General features: G+C 39.9%; 1 protein-coding gene across 4 annotated transcripts in view; it reads right to left on the bottom strand.

The window, feature by feature from the left end:
• Positions 1-18,843, bottom strand: part of UTRN (utrophin) — a 366,404-nt gene extending 347,561 nt beyond the window's left edge. Inside the window, exons 1-3 of one of the 4 annotated variants that reach the window (XM_088141718.1) lie at positions 18,707-18,843; positions 16,597-17,649; positions 12,771-12,940 (exon numbers count right to left, since the gene is read on the bottom strand). In XM_088141718.1, coding sequence (XP_087997844.1) covers positions 12,771-12,849 — 79 coding nt within the window. In that variant the 5' untranslated portion in view covers positions 12,850-12,940; positions 16,597-17,649; positions 18,707-18,843. Of the gene's footprint in view, positions 1-12,770; positions 12,941-16,444; positions 16,467-16,596; positions 17,650-18,706 lie in introns of those variants that run through there. The other 3 variants (XM_088141704.1, XM_088141714.1, XM_088141707.1) reach the window with 3 other exon arrangements.
• Positions 18,844-20,234: the final 1,391 nt, after the last annotated feature.

The following is a 20,234-nucleotide window of genomic DNA, read 5'->3' as shown; positions in this document are numbered from 1 at the left end:
AGGTCAATGGTAAAGCTTCTGATTCACATGTAGAAAATCCCAAATTTAATTCCAGATGCCTCCAAGTAGGACTGGAAAAGATGCCTGCCGGAAACTTGGAGGGTCAGACTGTGTGAACAGAATTAATTTAGATGGATCAATGGTGTAACGATGCAAGGCAGAAGATTATACGTCAGGCACTGGCAGAAAATTAAATGATCTAGCACAGAGATGCAGAGCTTTTTTGCCAATTCCTCCAAATGGTCATACTGTCTCCAAATTGTGAGGATGTTTAGCTCAACTCATCTGGAAGACACCAGCACGGACATGGCATTCACATTTTCTAACTTCCTCTCCACTTTGTTACAGAAAGGAACTGAGTGCCAAAAAGTAATTGCTACATAGAACAGAATTACTAGGCCAGTTCAGAAGTTCATTTTTGATTTGCTGAACCTGTAGGTGGAAAGTGCAGAAAGCACTGAGCCCACATGCTGTCCCCTTTCCTTCTTCTTTTCATTGTATACCTGTCCTGGTAAGCTTAAAATTTGGTCACTACTACAAAACAGGAAATGGTGATTAATTACTATTGTCATTAAAACAGAACCGCATTCAATGTACCATTTTGCTGAGACCAAGAATTCCTGCTTGAATCAGGACTGGCACACTGTATGACGGAAAAGGAGGAAGTAAACACACAGGTCGAGCAGGTACAGTCTCCTTATTGGAACAGCACATTACAAATGTTATGGGAAAGTTGTCAAATAGTCCTACTCTTTCTTGCTGTTTTAGCTATTGCCTGTTCACTTTCACTGGGCCAAATCTATCTAATCATTGCAGAGAGAGACTGAATAAGGGGCAAGTGAAGAATGTTCCATTCCAGCCTTTCCCAATGTGGACGCGCTCCAAATAAATGTGGTTCCCTGTTTGCTAAAACGTGACTAAGGAACCCAAGGTAATACATATGAATTAGGCCAGGGAACAGCCTGGAAAAATAAACATTGGAATAGATCTGAGCTAAAAACAAGAGATTCAAAAACTTGCACTGAAGCAGAGAGTATCAAATACCCAAATAAGTATGAGAGAGCCCAATTATAGCTACCCACCTGCTGCTAACTCGAAGTAAGAATAGCACAATACGTTATCACTGGGGCTACTTCAGAAGACCATTCAGGAAGTTAAAAAATACAAAGATGTGACTGTGAAGTAGACCACCACATTCTCAAGCAAACCATTCAACCATAAGGCTACTGACTGAGGAGCGAGCTTTATTGCTTTCTGGCCCTCCGTTCTTTACTGCAATCATATCAGGCCCTTCACTTTTTGAGCAATTTGTACTTCAGAATCTTCTTCTCCATAAAGGAGATGGGAAGTATTTAAAAAGAAATATTAAAAACGTACTCATACAAAAACAAACATAGCTCTGAAGAATGCACAGAGTAGCTTATTTATTAGTGCTTAACTGGATAGCTTGGAAGAATAATTGCTGAGTAAGAATAATGCCATTTCAAAGGCCTGAATGCAAATATGACTGAAACTGGAATGTTTATGCAAAGGAGTTGAAAACATAATAGAACTTCCATTCCCAAACACTTTTTTTTTAATTGTTTACAAAGCAGAAGTTCATTTCTGCAATCTTCTATTCATGGATAGCATATGGAGACTTTTTGGTTTAAACCCTGTCTTCTAAGAATTCTTAAACCAGATGGTATCTATCAATAGTATTCTTCATATATTTTATTTTAAGAATTCTTATCCAATAAATAAAGTGATCTTAGCTTAATAAATCAAAGCCTTTTTTAAAAACTTATAATGTAACAATCACAGAGTTTCAGTCTACACAATTAGAAACAATTCTGGTTTCATATCCAAACTAGAAGACAGGGTTTAAACCAAAAGGTCTCCAGTTCATACATAAGCAGGAATGTAGACTCTAAAGCCAAAGCCAAACACGCAAAGTGCATGATGAAAGAGGTAAACGGGATGAATGCACTGTCTGACCTCAAACCAAGATATGCTAATAAACCATTATCCAAGCTTGCCATTGTCAGTGCCAAGTTATTATTTGAAATATGCAGCCTTTACATAGTTTCTCTCTATACAGAAAACTCATCTTTCCAATTATCATGCATGAAGTGAAAGCAGCCCTAAAACCATGGAGATTAAAATACCACAGGACCCATTCTTCAATTACAAAGAACACCTTATCACCAGATATAAGGAAGAGAGAAGCCATTTCCAAAATGCGGTCTCTGCATCACTGTCCTTTCCCTCATATTCCACATATCATAAGTTATTTACTCTTATCAGAGTACTTGTTCACATAGCGTTCCAAAAAGCTGAAGTTCATTTACAGTATATACACTTACATATTTCTCACAGCATTATAAGTATGCTCTATCAAGCTATTTTTATTTTTATTTTATTTTATTGCTAATTCCTGGCAAATAGAACGGGTAGAAATGGAAGCAGTAACAGACTTCATTTATTTGGGCTCCAGGATCACCGCAGACGGAGACTGCAGCCATGAAATTAAAAGACGCTTGCTCCTTGGGAGGAAAGCTATGGCAAACCTAGATAGCGCATTAAAAAGCAGAGACGTCACCTTGCCGACAAAGATCCGCATAGTCAAAGCTATGGTTTTTCCAGTAGTAATGTATGGCTGTGAGCACTGGACCATAAAGAAGGCTGAGTGCCGAAGAATTGATGCCTTTGAACTATGGTGCTGGAGAAGACTCTTAAGAGTCCCCTGGACTGCTAGGAGGTCAAACCAGTCAGTCTTAAAGGAAATCAACCCTGATTGCTCATTGGAAGGATCGATAATGAAGCTCAAGCTCAGATACTTTGGTCACCTAATGCGAAGAGAGGACTCTTTGGAAAAGACCCTGATGCTGGGAAAGATTGAAGGCAAAAGGAGAAGAGGACGGCAGAGGATGAGATGGTTAGATAGCATCACTGAAGCAATGAGCATGAAACTGAGCAAACTCAGGGAGGCAGTGAAGGACAGGAAGGCCTGGCGCAATATGGTTCATGGGAAGAGTTGAACACGACTTAACGACTGAACAACAACAATCAAGCTATTACTTTATCTCAACAGAGTGGTTTTTCCTTCTTCTTCCTAGATTTTTTTTTTTTCTTGCAATGGTTTCAAGCAATTTCTCTCCTCATTAACAACACATATTTCAATAAAGGGAAAAATAAAAGTACTTTTATGTTTATGCTTCAAACCTAAAAGTTGGCCTGCTTCCAAGTCACACAAAAAGACACATCCTAGGCCACAAAAAAGGGGGGTAGTTGTGTGCAACAACGACCAAGCTAGCATATAGGAAAGTTGGAATCTCATTTCACTCAATTTTCCTGCTCATGGACAAAGAAGTCTTGTTTTCAGTGTAATCAACAGAGCAATATCTAACATTATACTTACAAAGGCTGAGAAAATAATAGCATGGAATAAAAGGTATTCAGCAGGCAGATTATTAACAATTTCCTCCTTTCGGAATGCTTGCTACGCATCCTACAGGTCAGCAAAAGTCAGTTACCGACTTCAGGGAGGCACGCAGCAAACAGCAGTGCAACAGGCAGCCTTTTAAGCCTACATAACCAAATTGGGGTGAGGGGAGTAAAATTCACAAAAGAAAAGACTAGCAATCAATTGTATATTTTGAGAGAAGAATCATACGTATACATTTTTTTTAGCAGACAACAAGGACTTCAATATAAAAATAAATGACAAAATAAAGTTGCATCAAAAAAGGCAAAGGTTTATGGTTGACTATATGTTAGAAGGTGGTGAGGATTAGAAGTTTCAAAGCAAAGCTGTAACAGGGAATGGTCATAGGAAGACACACACGATTCACATATCATCCTATTACTCAATGTGATTTGTTTGCTTAGAGTGTTATCTGAATCTAGACAACTGTGACTTACCAAACAAACCATGACTTTGAATGGTGTGTGAATCATATTTACAGCAAGCCAGTTTGGTTCAACTGAAAAATTGTAGAGTTCTGCATGTTGTGCTATCCTGGTGCTCCCTCTTAAGTAGAGCTTCTAAACTAAGCACTGAGCTACAGATCGTCATCCCTTTTCATCTCTGAGAAAGCTTATTTGTGGCCCATTGGCTTTTTTGTAAGTAAAAATCATGCGAGAGGCTATCATTTTGCTTTGCAGCAGGCAGATTTCCCACTCCTTTTAATTAAAATAAAGTTTACAGTGTAAAAAGTCAGGAGGGGTAGAGAGCCTAGCAATGTCCTCAGGAAATATCCACAACTGTTTTCGTGCCCCACAGCATTACCCTGAGGACCTCATTTCTTAATTAAGCCCATGTGTACCCACATCACTTGGGAATGATTGTTCAAAATAAGGACATATGATTACAGTAGTCCAGTGGTTTCTGGCATTTCATGCCAACATTAAATTATTCAGGATGAGATGAAGAGGAGACATTTCCTATCTTAATTCCAATATACAGTATGTGCTTTACATAGGTTGAGAATCCCTAAGATGGAAATATGAAAAGTACAAGTATGGGGGCATATATAGGTTCACTTATCAATTTATTCCATGGTTTATTTAACTGTGGCTTATTGAGTAAATCACAATTACCAGGTTTCACACATGGTGAGTCAAAACAAAAAAAATAAATAAATCACACAATAGCTTTGCACCACGTGTGAATCCAGTCCAATATGGGCATGCCATGCACGGGTTCAAGAAAAAGAAGAGGACGGAAACCAGACCCAATGTTACATTAACCAACCTCTTGCTCATTGTAGCTCCAGAACCTTCCTCAGTACCCTGGGGCAGACCTGGAACAATTGCAGGGACAGGGCAAATTTGTTTTGCCAGCAGGGTCCATACAGCTGATGTAAGAGCCCTATCCATAGTAACTCTGTGTATAACTTGGCTGTGCTCAGAAACCTAAGCAGAGATGGGTAGGACCTGGATGGGAGACTCTCCAGGTCCACAGGTAAGACTCAAAAATTAAGCAAAACCTAACAATACCAAAAGATGACAGTGACAAATCCTTTCTGTACTGTTGCCAAGAAAGCTCCATGGATATGTTCTGAAGTCAGCTAGAGTCAAGCTTGACTGAAAGGAGTTTTTACATAGACAACTTTCATTTTTCCTTCCCATCTGACTTGTCCATCCACTCCAAATATTACAGGTCCAACTTAGACATACAAACAGCATGTAGGCAAAATGACAGTCTTAAATAAAGGGGTCTGATGATACTCTACACAAGTGACTGAGAAATTCTGTCCTCAGGCTCTACTGAAATTCCATTACAAAGAATCCAAGCAATATGCAATTGACTGACATTTGACATGGCTAAAGCTGCATAAATTCCCAGCCCTAGGCATGCAGCTTCTGAAAATATTCGAGGAGCCAAATGTATCAACAACATTACATATAAAACAGCACAACCCATCCTATCAGAATTTTACTTAAAGTAAGAAGGAGGGTTAATATAATGCATAACTAAGAGTGGACGGGGAAGGAGGAAAAGAGGAAAAAAATGAACATGAACTGATGAATCATAAATGATGGTTAGCACAGTGTACTTTTCTGTTATTATTCAGTGCTGAATTCTAGGAAATATAAAATGTGCTTAACTGGTGCATTTAACCAAAACAACAAATAGAAATTATATAAAGAAGGAAAGTCATGCTGTCAGCTTATGAGCGTGCAAGAATTGTAGTAGTTTGTGCTGTTTATTATGGAAGGGGGTTCTGACATGAACACACTAGCTTAAACAAGATCATAGATCTTCCCTCACCTTGCATGCTTCAGACATGTATATTTCCACCTCCAGAATTCTCAGCAATGCCTTGCTAGCTGGAGAATTCTGGGAAATTCCACACACCTAGGGGGAAGCCAAACTGGAGAAAGATGCAGTATGGTATGCTAGTGCTCAGAATTAATGGTTTCTTTTGTATTGTAAAGAATTCATTATGAAGATACCACAGTCTAGCAGAGAGCCTACAGTGGATTGCAAGCTAAGCAAAATAAAAGAATGTTCTTCTTGATTAGATGGCACAAGGCAGCTAGCAATTCCTTGATCTGCCTTTTGTCTGACCAAGAACACCTCTGCTTAATATGGATTAAGTAGCTTTTCTTCATCTAGTTATTACTGATACCAAAAACTATTTCAGGGCCTGAACAGTTTTGTTGGTTTTCATCCCACAAAGATTTTATTCAAAAGAGAACAATAACCAAATATGATCATTTTTCATTGTCAAGCCTACCTAACTTGGCAGACTTGTTGCAAAAGCTGCTCAGTCACCAGAACTATAATAGGAATATTCTTCGAGAGTATCAAGCCTTCTTGTATTTTTATTCAATCTGAAACCACATAAAAATTACAATTCCAGGGGTACAAGCATGCAGCTCTAAGAATAAGTATGCAGTACACAATTCAAGGAATGCAAATGTTAGGTGATAAAAAAGTGAATGATCAATAGTATTAAAGTACAGGTAGTTCAAAGTAGCAATTATATCCATTTCTCCCCACTGCGGAAGAAACAAATCAGGTTCTGCAGATACTCTCAAGAATGTTCACAATATTTCAAAGATGGTCAGAAGGGTGATAATTCAGTGGAACAGTTTCCATTTTGCATGCAGAAGGACCCAGAGGTAAGTCTTGAGGTTTCAGGTAGAGTTGGGAAAAACTCACCTAAACACCAAGAGAGATGCTGCCATTCATCACCGCAAATTATGTGAGCTTAGAACACCAGGATGTGTTCTTATACTAGAACACAGGACTCTTTTCCTGGACAATCATGCAGAGTTATCAAATCTATACATATGTTTCATGTTACCAAAAAGATTCATCAGCACAAGAAATATAGACATATATGCTAAATCAAAGTCATATCCTACACTGTAGTTTTTCCTCCTGAAAAAAGTTCCTGAGAATACCCGTGAAACACCTGTAATTACCTGAAGATGCAACTTCACCTTTCCCACACACTAGATTGTTTTTCCTAATGGTTCTTCCCACTCAATAAGTCTAAATCACCAAATCTCTTCCTTATTAAGAGAGGTTCAAAGCAATAAGCATCGTAAAGCTAGCTTTTTCCTCTCAACCTTGAATAAATGGAAATGCTTTGGAATGAGAATGCAAATTGGGTTTCCTTTGAAGAATAACAACACATCATATCCTTAAAAAGTATATGACCTTTTAATACAAAAATCAGAGAGCAAATACAGACAAAAATATATTAATCCTACTAAATAAAATTTTTATGGTTAGCAATGAGACCATATCAGAATACATAATGCAGAACAGTAAGAGCATGTGTTACAAAATAGAGTAAAGGCAGAACTAAAAGGAAATGCAAATCATATTTCTGTGTCACCCTTATAGTTTATCCCAATCAGATCTGCATACTATATGCAAATCTCAATTGTACTGTTTTGTTCAGATAAAGGACCATGTTATATGTAATACCTGGATTCTGACCACACATAAATTCTATTAAATATGAAAATATTATAAAAATGGAACATGTTCATCTTAGTTATAACTTTTATGAAGAACTCAAGATATATGCTCCCATGTTCCAGGATTAAAAGAATGCAGCTTTTAAAAAACTTTTAAAATCCGAACAAATTCACATTTTAGACCATGGACGCACACTTTTGTCACTTGCCTCTGCCAAACAACCATTGCACCCTGCTATTTGGGGTCAAAACACACACCTGGTGTAAATGTACCATGCTGCCAAGCTTGCTAATTTTGCATCTGTTTTTTAACAATGTTCTTAAATGTATCCATTGGGAGAGGGAGATAAGAATCACAATGGCAGTGGAACAAGATTTAAGCTCCCACACCACCCATAATGGCTTCAGTCTTGCTTGCTTTAAAAATTAATAAGTAGGCACAGCAGCACAGTAGATGTTAATGCAATGCATGCTTTGGCACATATTTCCACAATAGCCAAAGAATCCTCTGGCTCTATTTATCAGAAATGTTAGCCCAAAAGTGTTGCTTTGGTTATATTGTTAGCCTAGGTAAAAAGAGAAATGCCCAGATTTATTAGCAAGTTTGTGCTGTCTGCCTTCATTTCAACATAAGAAGTGTGCTAACAATATCACTGCCATCACCTTCTTGTAAATCTTTGAGGGGAACATCTGACTAAGGAAAAAATATGTTTATCTGTACATGTTTTAAATTCCAGGAAGGGTGACAGAAATGAAAGGTAACATATAAAATATATGTGATAAGCTAAAACTGATAACATAAAATATTAGCTTTGAAATGGCAACTTGGTTTTGTATACCAAGAATTTCAGTTTTCTTATTGGGTCAATACAGCTCCCAGAACCAACAATCACAAAATGGCAGACAATGGAACAGAAACTCTAGCTTAGTGCTGCCACCTTGTAGGTATCTGGATTTTTGCAGCCCAGATAATGGCAACCATACCAGAATACACTAGAATTGTAGCAAAATACATACCAGAAATGCATTTGATTGTTGATGATGTCAAGAGTAAGTCATAAAACTGATATTTCAAAGAGATCATTACTGTTTAGGTTTTGCTTGAAAAATACTAATTTTATATACTATGATTTGGCTCCCAAAACAGACAAGAATTTCATTTCCACCCTGGAGTTTTTTTGGATCCTTCTCCCACTATGGCCCCTGCATCCCTAAGAAGCCATTTGTAAAAATCAAGGGACCATCTGTATTTGATACAACTGCTCTGCACAAGAGAAAGGACTTTTTATTGCTATACATATTTGATTTCAAGCCAGTATTTCCTTTGTTGAGCAACATTAGTTTTATGACAGAGCCAACATTTTGCCTCCAGAAAATTGCCAGTTTGATTCATAGTATATCTAGTTAAAGAGGTCATAGATCAGTTAAAAGGAGAAGGCCTCTGCCCAACAATCTGGAGAGCCTCTGATAAGCAGAACAGACTATACTGGCCTAGTTGGATCAGTAACCTAGTCTGGTATAAGAAATATTCCATGCTGAGCCACCTCTAGTTAAATATTTGCTGAGGGCCCCACTTAGTTCCAAGGATCATTATTATGTTAACAGGAAGTTTGGCAGTTATCAACTATTCTAGTTAGCAGATACAGTTACTCTACAATCCTTGAACCTAATCCATTAATTTGTCACCTTCTCCAGATATACTTGACCACAATTCCCAGATATCTCAATCAACATGGTCAGTGGAGATGATGAGAATTGTAGTCAACATACCTGGAAATGCCAAGCTGGAAATGAGTGCTGAGAGCTAGACCAAGTTATCCAAACTGGACACTCTCCAGATGTGCAGATCTTAATTCCCAGGATTCCCTAGTTAGCATGCCCATTGCTGAGAATTCTGAGAGTTGAAATCCATGCATCTGAAAGGAAATCACACTAGGGAAGGTTCTGCTCACCTGTACATACGTGTTACACTCAAGCAGACTGGGAGAAAATATACCTACTCCAGTGGAAGAAGAAAATACTATTTAATGGCTACAGATCTTTAAAAAAAAATTTCTCAAAGCAAAATCACTTGACTACAAACTCTTAAGATGCAAACTACTCTCTAGGAAATATAAATAATGCCATCAATGCAAGAACTGAACACAAGTACTTAAAGTGAGGAAAATCTGAAAGTCATAGCAAAACACAGAAAGCGGTACACAATATGCAGGCATGCTTTTTTTGTTCTATGATCCTCACTGTCTAGTCCATTGACACTCTGTAAGTATCACCACAGAAATTAATGAAGTTAAGTAAACTAATTCTGGGTTGAATTGTAACTTTAAGAAGTCTTGAATGATGTTTTCTAATATCATCCAAAACTGTTCACATATAAAGATTTTATGATTACTGTATAGAAAATAAAAAACAACTATGATTAAAGAGTCAAACAATAATCTGCTAATATAGATTAGTATCTTCCCAATTTACAGATTGCAGTAATTCAGAAGAACATGTACTCAGCCTCCCTTTTAAAACAGAGATTCTATTATTATTAGAATCTAAAATGACTAATGTTGTTTCAACTATAGGAAGAAAATTGATAAGTCATATTCTTATGCAAAGATCCAAATTACTGTTTATGAGAACAACTTTTCCAAATATTTAAAAATACAGATAACAACAACAAAGAAATGTTATTGGCTTCAATTATTGCCTTTAAAAATATCTTTTAAAAATTATCTCAAGCCTCAAGAAGTATAAAAATAATTTTGTCGAATAATTTTTTTTTAATATTTACTACCCATTGTACAACAGTGCAAGTTCTTCCATTCCCTATGATAGGACTTCATCCAACAGACAATGAGGAAAGAAACTGGACTGGGAAAGTTTGCAATACAGTGGTACCTCGGGTCACAAATGCTTCTGTTCACGACCAATTCGGGTCACGAACAGCTCCGTTTGCAAAATTTTGCCTCCGTTCGCCAACGCCGGATCGGGTGACGAACAGGATCCGCGGCCATTTTCCCTCCTGTGACATGTGGTCATGGCTTCCTGTAGGGAGGGGGACTCTCCCTCCAAGCAATAACCGCCTCCCCACCCACCTTCCTGTCCTCCACGCTAGAAGTCGCATCGAGCAAGGTTAGCGTTCTCTCTCTTCATACTGTATTTTATTTCATATTTTTGTGGTTTAAAAAAAAAAAAAACATATGGTTCAGAACGGATTAACCGTTATTACATTGAACCTTATGGGGAAATTTGATTCGGGTCGTGACCAATTCAGGTCGCGACCAGAGTCGCGGAACGAATTAAGTTTGTGAACCGAGGTACCACTGTATTTGCATTTTTTGAAAAATACTTTAAAAGTAAAAGTATAAACAAATAACTGTTGAACATTACAAGGTGGGAAATGAAATGCCAAGGGATATTTTCCACTTAAGATTAAATATCATCAACATGGTTTTTTTTTCCACTTAGTAATGATCTAAGTGGAAAACAAAAACAGGTTGAAGTTATTACTAATATTTACCATTCTCTAGCTGAATTTAAAAAAAAAAACACAACTGTTGGGTTATATTTAATAAATAAATATTGCTGCACTTTGGCCCCTGATGTTATGAAAACATCTTCTGTATTCAAAGTAAAACCTTAATTTAATGTGTTAATTTAAGATGACAACAAATAACATTTTGGCTATAAAAATATTAAGTGCTTTCAGCAAAGATAGCATAAATATACAACTGAAAAGAACATTTTGTATTTTTATTAAATCAGCCAGTTTCTTTATGTATAATTTATCAAAGAGAATTCTTACAGTAAAAACTAGACATCGAATCACTTCTATATGACAGTGTTGAATACTGAACCAAATTCATTTCAGTGTAGGAATTCACACACCTATTTCTTATTCCTAGCCCTCTCACACACACTTTGTGGCCCAAGAACGTAGTAATCAAGGTCAACTATACAGATGTCAAATTTGCAACAGGTTTTTAACTTGTTGCCTAGTGTGCTATGAAGTACGGAGTCTTTTCCATCAAGAAATTCTCCTCCAGATTCTGTCCTTGTCTCAGGTACACAAACTAATAAATAAATTGAGGACAGGACAATCCACAAAGGTAGATAGGCCAACTTAGTTATTTTGATTTTTGTAAATAGAATTTTAAAACTTCCTTTCTGGTTAAATTAGTTGAAATGAGAGAACAGGTTTACACACATCTACTTGGTAGTAAAACTATTTCAATCAACAGGACTACTTCCTAGTAACTACTTATTAGATTTTAGCCCAACTGTCTTATCTGATCTGATAAATAAAGCTTAGATTTTCAATTATCAGGTTACAAGGGGATGACATTCACAGAAAACATACCCAGTAGAATTGTTTGTTGGAATCCAAAAGCATTTTATCAAAAACCACATTTTCTGCATTAATGCATGTCAGCTATCTCCGGTTGATACCTGCATGGTGCAAGATTATACCTGAGCAATTTCAATTTGAGCAATTTCACCTTGTTGATTGAGGAACCTTCAGCAAGAAACCCCCACTTCCAAAATGTGCAGAAAGCCTTCCTCCCCACTCACTGCTACAATTCTGGTTTTGGAATAAGGCAATAAATTGAGAGCCATGAAATTGTCCTGGCAGATTTATGCACCCGTTACCCTCATTAGTATATTTAAAGGTATTAAATAATGCACACAGTACTTTTTCCCAGCCTCAAATTCTATAAAGGCACACTGGACATATGGCAGTTTATAAAACCTGATGCAAGGGAATATGGAATGGGGAGGAGGAGATTAAATAAACAGACATGAGTTGCACCGCAGAAAAGCAGAGGCCTGTAATTATCATTATTACATTACAATTGCCTCAAGAGGTTTGTCAAGCTGAAGCAGGGATTCGAGTCCCTAATGAGGCTTTGACAAGCAGATGCACCAGAAAGGAATGAGAGGGGCAAACTGTACATTACACACCAACCTTAATGGTAGCTCCACAGTCCCTTTTTTGTTAAAACCACAGGTTGGAAAAGTCAGTTGGGGCGCTGAAATCTATCCCACAGCACTGTGTTACACACATACTTTTCATACTACAAATATGGGACTCTATTTGGGAGGGAGTGAAAGAGAGCAGCAGAAATGGGGGATGATGGCAAAGAGACAAAAAAGAGTTAAAAGGCTCTGCCCTACACTGCTGCTCCACTATTCCCAATCACACCCTTCTTAAACAAGTTTTTCCTGTTTAAAGGGACATCAGCATGCACTTGTACATAACATGCAGTCTGGCCCTTCAATTCTAGTCAAATAAATAGCACTTCCTTTGTTTTTACAGTGGAATGTTACTAGGAAAAAAACATTTACTTGAAACTTACCAGATCTGGATTTAATGATGTTGCTAAATTCATTGTGTCCTCCCTCAGATCCTTTATCAATATCCAAAACCTTGGCCATCCTTTTTCCTCCCACTTCAAAATCACGATAAAGAATTATTTAAAATCTCTGCATGCTGAACTCACACTCCAGCCCGTTTTGAAATTGATATCTGAAATGTAAACACACAAAAAAACCCACATAAATATATTTATTTTGAAACACTAACTTTCAAAAACAAAGTTCCTTCAAGGCAGTTTACAATTAATATAAAATACAGACTTGTTAAAATATATGAAAGAACAGGAGCATAAACCAGTTTCCATTCAGATCAATATTAACTGCCCAGAGTCGCTGGGAGTCGGGCAGCATATAAATTATCATCATCATCATCATCATCATCATCATCATCCATGCTATAATTTAAAACAGAAAATAACATCAGTTTAAAAGGACGGCTCATCACGTTATACCTCCCCCTCCGCCCCCAAGCCTCCCAGCAAAATATCATTTTGGAAATCTATTTAAAAAAAACCAAATATATGCTTTGGGATGAGCATGAAACTGAGCAAACTCAGGGAGGCAGTGAAGGACAGGAAGGCCTGGCGCAATATGGTTCATGGGGTCACGAAGAGTCGGACACGACTTAACGACTAAACAACAACAACATGCTTTGGGAGAGAATTCCACAACTGCAGAAGCAGAACCTCCTCCAAAAAGACCCTTTAATTTACACAACGGTAAAGACAGATAAGTCTCCCTTGAGTCAAGCTTACCTCCTGATGATTTCACCCCTGTTGTTTTCTTCTATGCCAGGTTGTTTGACATAATCTTTCTCCGGAATGTTTTTTTCAACTTTCCATCAAGCCTATATCCCTGAGATCACTACTGTGTTCCCATCCAACTACTAACCAAGCTTAACTATCCTTAGACAAGAGAATCTTTGCCTTTACATAACACCACACTAACTACTTTATAACTGATCCCTGTTTTTATATCAGAGAAATCTCCATTTGGATTTTAGGCTGCAGTTCTTATTTATCTTACAAATACCCCAGGTCAATTTACTCTGCTATCTGAGTCTATGAAAGGGTAAACTTATGTGAGAAGATGGGGAGGGGAACCAAGGATCTGTTAAGTGACTGACTCCACCATTTCATATTTTTGTACTTTCCTTTTAATTACCTAGTATTACATTCTGCATTCACCGTGATTTTTTAATGTTAACACCCTTGACTATAAAAAATGGATATGTTCCAACAGGACTGCCTAATAAGAATGTCAGTATGATGTATACCATTGTACCATCAAAACATATTTTTGTAGATCCACTGTATTGTATTCCACATACATTCTAATGTAACATATTGAGTGCAGCTGTGTACAATTGTTTCTCTGAAGCAATTATATGGAGTCCAGTGGACACTTCCATGAAATTATGGACAAAAACCTGCAGCCTCACACTTTTTCTCATCACTAGCACTTTATATCTATAGACCAGAAAACTGCCTAGGAAGGGTACGACTGATTCCTTATTCACAAAAAACTTGCAAAGGAAGCAGTTTTCTCCCTACCCCAAAGCCTGCCTGGATGAGTTTGGGTAACTCTTGTAATGCTACGTTGGGGAACGCTAGTTATCTGTCCCATTCACTGTCTGCCATTAAAGGAAGACAATACAGTCTTTCATGTTCAGCCCCGCTTCTTTCCATTCTCTTCCCACATTTGTTTATCTAAACTCTATAAAATAGGAGTTATGATACACTAGTAGAGGCATAATACATTATTAATGTTTTTCTGCACCCTTCTTCAAGGGCTCAGACTATCCCACATGTTTATAGTACTACACCTTGTAAAATTCAGTGGGGCTGGGAATACGAGAGTGGAGAATTTCTGGAGGTAACAAATATTAAGACATACTAGGAATCCAAACTTGAATCCGAGATCTCCACTAATATCTGTACAACTCCAATGGGAAAGAGGAAAGAGATCAAACAATAAGATATGGAAATAATGTCTAAGATAGAGAAATTTTATTCAGACATACCCATTTCAGTTACCAAGCAGAACTATCAAAATCAGATTTTGCACATAGCACAGAATTTGGTTTCCATCCAATTTACCTTTGTCTCTTCCAGCTCTGCAAGCAACCTGTGTGTACGTGCATACACACACACTCATACACACTCCTACAAGCACACAGCATGCAATCAATTGATACTCCAGTTGCCCATTCAAATATGTTGCTATGACTTTCTTCCAGAAAGTATTTTAAAGTCCCTCCCTCAGAATTTGCAATGGAGTCAAGCTCACACTCAGTAGCCGTTATTACACCGTTTGACCTTCCATCAAACAGAAGCCCACTTTAGTCTTTTCTAAGGTTCTCTGAACATTCCCAAAGCAAGCCAGCTAATGCACGCTCAGGTCCCAGCCTACATGCAAGCAGAACGTGCAAGGATTTTAAATTAGAAAACACCAACAGAGAGATTAGGTCATGCTGTTCTTCCTTAAAATAATCAGTGACTATCCCAAAAAACCTCCAGATATGTACCAGGAAGGAGCCAGAGTAAGATGGATGATAAAGAGGACTGCAGTTACTTTCCGCTTCAAGTGAAAGCAACAGCTGTTTTCTTCACTCACTTTACAGTAGCCTTCCCCAATCTGATGCTTTCCAGAATTCTGGAATTCTGGGAACTGAAGTCAAACAAACCTGGAGGGTTGGGGAAGGCTGCACTACAACCCAGTCACAAACAGGGGCAGCACTTCCAGTAGTATTCCTTCCTATATTAAAGCAATTCAGGAAGTGCCAAGGATACAGCTAAGGTTAAGTCTCCCGACTATTACCAGGGGCATGGAGGGGTTGTTACTGTGAGATCTGGTAAGTATTTCAGAGTAGTTTTGACATGCCAAGAAGTCTAAAAGTGAGTGGGACAAGAAATCAATTTGCAGAACTTTGTATCAAGAGGTTAACAAAGGTCTTAGAGGTCAGCTCTCCCCCCACCCCAAAGGAAAAGATCCATAAAGTCACCAGGAGTCAAACTTGACTTGAAGGCAGCTAACTTTTACCCAGTATAAAACACTGAACCCAATGAAAGCTATTTGCATTTTCTAAAGGGCTACAAAAATCTGGACGATCACTAGATGGCAGCAAAGAGATTATTTAGTGCTCTCTAGGGGCTGCCCGGATTTTACAGGTTAGATCTGGTAACTCAGTCTCCAATATCCATCACCAACATTATAGGTAGGTAATAAATCCCGCAAAACGTACTTTACAAATCAAATGGAAGAGTTCCTTAGATCATTCTAAAGAAAACATTTCATAGAATGAAATCAGATGGTGAAAATATATCCCAAAAAAAGGGGGGGGTCGGTTTTTAAGGAGTTACGTTGCTAGTCGTAAAAAATTATCCTTCTCAAAGACAGCAATGTGGAAAAGCTCTCCCCCTTCCTCTTTCATTTGCTACAGGGAAGCCAGGATGAGGAGGGGGAAAGAGATCCCAAACAATCTACGAGTCAGAGAAGCTCTAAAGAAGCCCTCGACGGACTAATAATCCAAATTAATAATAAATAAACTGGCGTTCCCACGTGGGGCGGACTTCACAAAGTTGTCACTTTGCAGCGAAATCCCCCCAGCTCCCACTTCTGGCTCGCCCCGAGCGAAGACCCCCGCAGCACTCACTCAGTCAAATGCATCTCCCGGACCGAGAATCAACTGCGACGGCGGGAGAGGGGCTGGGAACTCTCCGGGTGCCCTTTTGTCCTCCGAGCAGCGCTCCGAGTGGAGGAATCGCGCTACTTTTTGCCTGCGCCGTCAATTATTCACCAGCTTACCTGGTGGGGGGGGGGTGCTTTCGCGTCTCAGGATCCGGCGCGCCGGACAGTTAGTCCTCGGGTCCGCTTCGTGGCGTTTTGCTTCTCCTTCGCTCTCTCCAAAGATTTCCCCAAAGCGTCCAAAAGAAACCCGGAGCAAGCGCGAAAGCCAAGCCGCCGTCACCTCGGCAGTTTAAGCAAGCGGCTGGAAGCAAACGCAACTTTCACACGACCCGCTCGGGTGCTCCCTCGCTGCAGCCCCGCAAACGCTTTGGGCACCTCCTCCGCGTCCACCGGCTGCTTCGCTCTCGCCCCGCTTCTCGAGCCCGGGGGAGCGGGAAGCGCCTCTCCCGGCCGGGCGAGCTCAACTTTAGAGGAAGGGGGCGGTGGCGACGGGGCGGTTCCTCGGCTCCTCCCGGCCCCCGGGATTCCTCCTTTGTTATTAGGTGAGGGCAGAGCGGGCAGGGAAGGGAAGGGGGACTCCGCGAAAAGTTGCCTCAGCTTCGGCCCAGCTGCTCCACTGCCTCTCTGCTGCAAATGGAAAGGGAGGCGTGGTAGCTGACGAGGCGAAGACATCCGCCCGCTCTCCGGGCACTGACTCTCTCGGCGAACTTTCTGCTGCGCTGGGAACTTTGTTCCGGCGCCTCTGCACTCTTATCCTCGCGCGCCCGCCCTTGCGGAGCAGAGCAGAGCAGAGCTGCGCTCCAGCGGGGGAAGGTGGCGTGACAGGGGCACGTGACCGCTCGCCTTGTCAATCACCGGCGCCGCTTGCCTTTTCCTCTGCCCAAGGTGCTCCCTCTGGTCCGCAGCGACGTCAGCGAACCCTGCCCAGGTGGGAAATCCACGCGCCCGGAGGGAGCATCCTAACGATGACTTAAGGAAGCCGGAAAGCCCAAGCAGGCATGGGCCTGACTGGTCCTTCGACGGGAGACCACTACGAAATCAAGGGCCGTAGGCAAGGTTGGGAAGTCAAACGTCCAGGAAAAAGACACTTTGTGTGGCGAAGATAATTACATAGGCACCTCCATGGCCTTTTCAGGAGTAGAGTGAAGAGAGTCCATTGGAGTTGGGTGGCTAATAAATTCAAATAAATCAATCAGTAATAGACCTGGATCTGAAGGAGAATTTTCTATGAATGACCGTATTCCCTGACTCTGAGAACATATTCAGTCTCTCATATTAAGAAGGAATGATAGCGTTAACATACCTTAGGCCAGCCCTCCCCCAAGAAGGGTAAGATGGCTGCTTTGAAGTACCTGACTTCTGTTATTTTTAGCCCCATGGAAGGAGGCTCAAAACAGATGCACTCCAGCTGATGTTGGTGTCAAGCAAGGGCAGTAGTTCTCTCCTGCTTGGTTCTGATGGAGGTGCTGCTGCCAAGGGCAGAATGATGGCCTTACACAGTGTTTCTCAACCATGGCAACTTTAAGATGTGTGGACTTCAACTCCCAGAATTCCCCAGCAACACTGGTCTTACCTCTGGGTGGGTGGGTGCAAGGGCATCCACAGGGCCCCCCCAAAGTCAAGATGGGAGCCACACCATGGATCAAAGTCCCACCCCTCTTTTACATGCTTTGCATGTGTGACACATACTAAAAGGGGGTGGGACTTCAATCACACTACTGAAGCCATCACCTTGACCTTTTTATAGCTTCAAGAAGAAAAAACAGAAGCCATCTACAACATACAGTGTGTGAGAAGGAAATCAAATTCTTCCCCCCATGTCAGCAGGAAGTCAAAGCTTCCCATTTGTCTCACCCCACCATTGTTTATCTTAACAGCAATCAAGGCATATGATTAAATTATAGTAAGAATGGGCTCACCTAAAAAGATTACAAACGTAGCAGGAAGAATCAAGAGTCCTCCACCCCAAAATTAAATAACTAAAGACCTAGCAGGAAGGGCCAACATTCCCTGAAGCCATGATCGAATCATAAAAAGATTTCTTCCCCGAAGGGATCTACTTTCTAACTAGAAAATACCTGGTAAGGCAAACGCAGGAAACCTCAGCTCAGTAGGGTGCCGGACCTTAGAACGCTCCCTAGTCAATTTCACCGGAGAGCGCCCTCTCCTGGAATCCCGGTTAATTACTTTCTCTGAGAATTCCTAGCGGGCGGGCATTCCTTCTCACCTTCCAAGGAGCAATAGTATCTTCCCTATAAAAGGAACTCCTGGGAGACCCCAAGCGGGGCCACCCCGACAGCTGATCGTTTTGTGTATCTGGCTCTCGGAAAATAGTCTTCTCTCTCCTTCAAGCAACCGCCTGCGTGTTTATTCCCGGCTTGGAGACGAACCTCGTAAGCTTTCTTTCTAACAATTGTAAGGACTGTAACAGCCACTCCGTAGGACAGACAGGCAGAAGAGTAGCAGAGTGCACCTATGAACACCAAGGAGCAGTCAGAAGACATGATGAAAACTCCTTAATCTCATAATACATGGACTCAACCATAGTTTCAACTGGGAAACTCTGAGCATCCTAGACTAAGATAAATCCAAAAACACTAGGGAATTCCTGGAAGTTTGGAATTCAGACAAATCAGCCATCAATAGACACATAAAAATAAACCATATTTACATGCCATTCAAAAAAGACAATAAAAAAGATAATAAAGAAACAAAAAGAACACATCTTCTCCAGCAGCCAACAACCAGATAAGCAAGGATTAACACCAGGCAGACAAGCAAGCAGAAAACAGTACCCTAATCAAGGAACTACCAAGGGGAAAACTACACCCTCACCAACACTAGCAGGGCAAGCTACAGTATATGAACAGGCAGCAAACCCCACACTCACTCGCATTGATGATGTTACCTAGTTGGGTAATGAAATGTCTGCAGGCAGACAACTAAGCTCAGAGAGCACCAAAGACTTCACAAAGCCCAGTATGGTACAGCAAAACTTCTTCACCCATCCCAACTAAGGTCTTAGTGGGAGTGCCTTCATGAATCATCTGCCCATGGTTCAGTGTGTGGCAGCAAGAGAGAAGGCATTTTTTATACAAGCTGCCCAGCCAATACATGCTAGTCAGAAGGAGGCACTGCAGGTCCCCATGTCCCTGGGAGTCTGGCTGGGAGAGTCCTAGAAGATTACTTTCTTGGTTGTAGCTCCCAGACTCTGGAATAGCTTGCTCATGATGGCCTGTGAACATTTAGAAAGGCAGGAAAAACTGTGTTTTTCTATAGGGATTTGGCTAAGGAGAACCTCAATTAGGCGGACACCGTCTGTATCCTGATTTATGGTATGTTGCAACAGGTTTATTGTTATTTATGTTTTAATTATTTTATGATTGTAAACTACCTAAAATCCAGAGAGTAGGCAGTAAGCAAATGTTTGTAAATATCATAAATAATGCAAATAATTTTTTTCCCTTTTCAGTTAGGAGTAATCTTAAGCCTTCTAAATTATCTCTTCATATTGGTTTTCAGTTAAACTGGCGCTCTTCTGCTTTCTATTCTGTTTTCTTACTGATATCCTGTACCATAATGTTTTCAGCTATTTGGGGGTTTTGGGTTTTTTAAAAAAATGGGTTTCAATTATTATCATTAGTATCATTGCATTAACTGCTAACAATTAATTGTAAATTAATTTTATTTGTTCCCTGCTTCAAGATTGTTTTTAACAATGAATGTGGAGGACTTTTTTTTAATAAATAAATGGA

Source organism: Python bivittatus, unplaced genomic scaffold, assembly GCF_059951505.1.
Source record: "Python bivittatus isolate LINGU-HERP-01145 unplaced genomic scaffold, Pbiv_v1 ctg000020_np1212, whole genome shotgun sequence".
Lineage (NCBI taxonomy): Eukaryota > Metazoa > Chordata > Lepidosauria > Squamata > Pythonidae > Python > Python bivittatus.
Note: the sequence above shows the minus strand (reverse complement) of the source record. Positions and strands in the feature narration are given on the sequence as shown.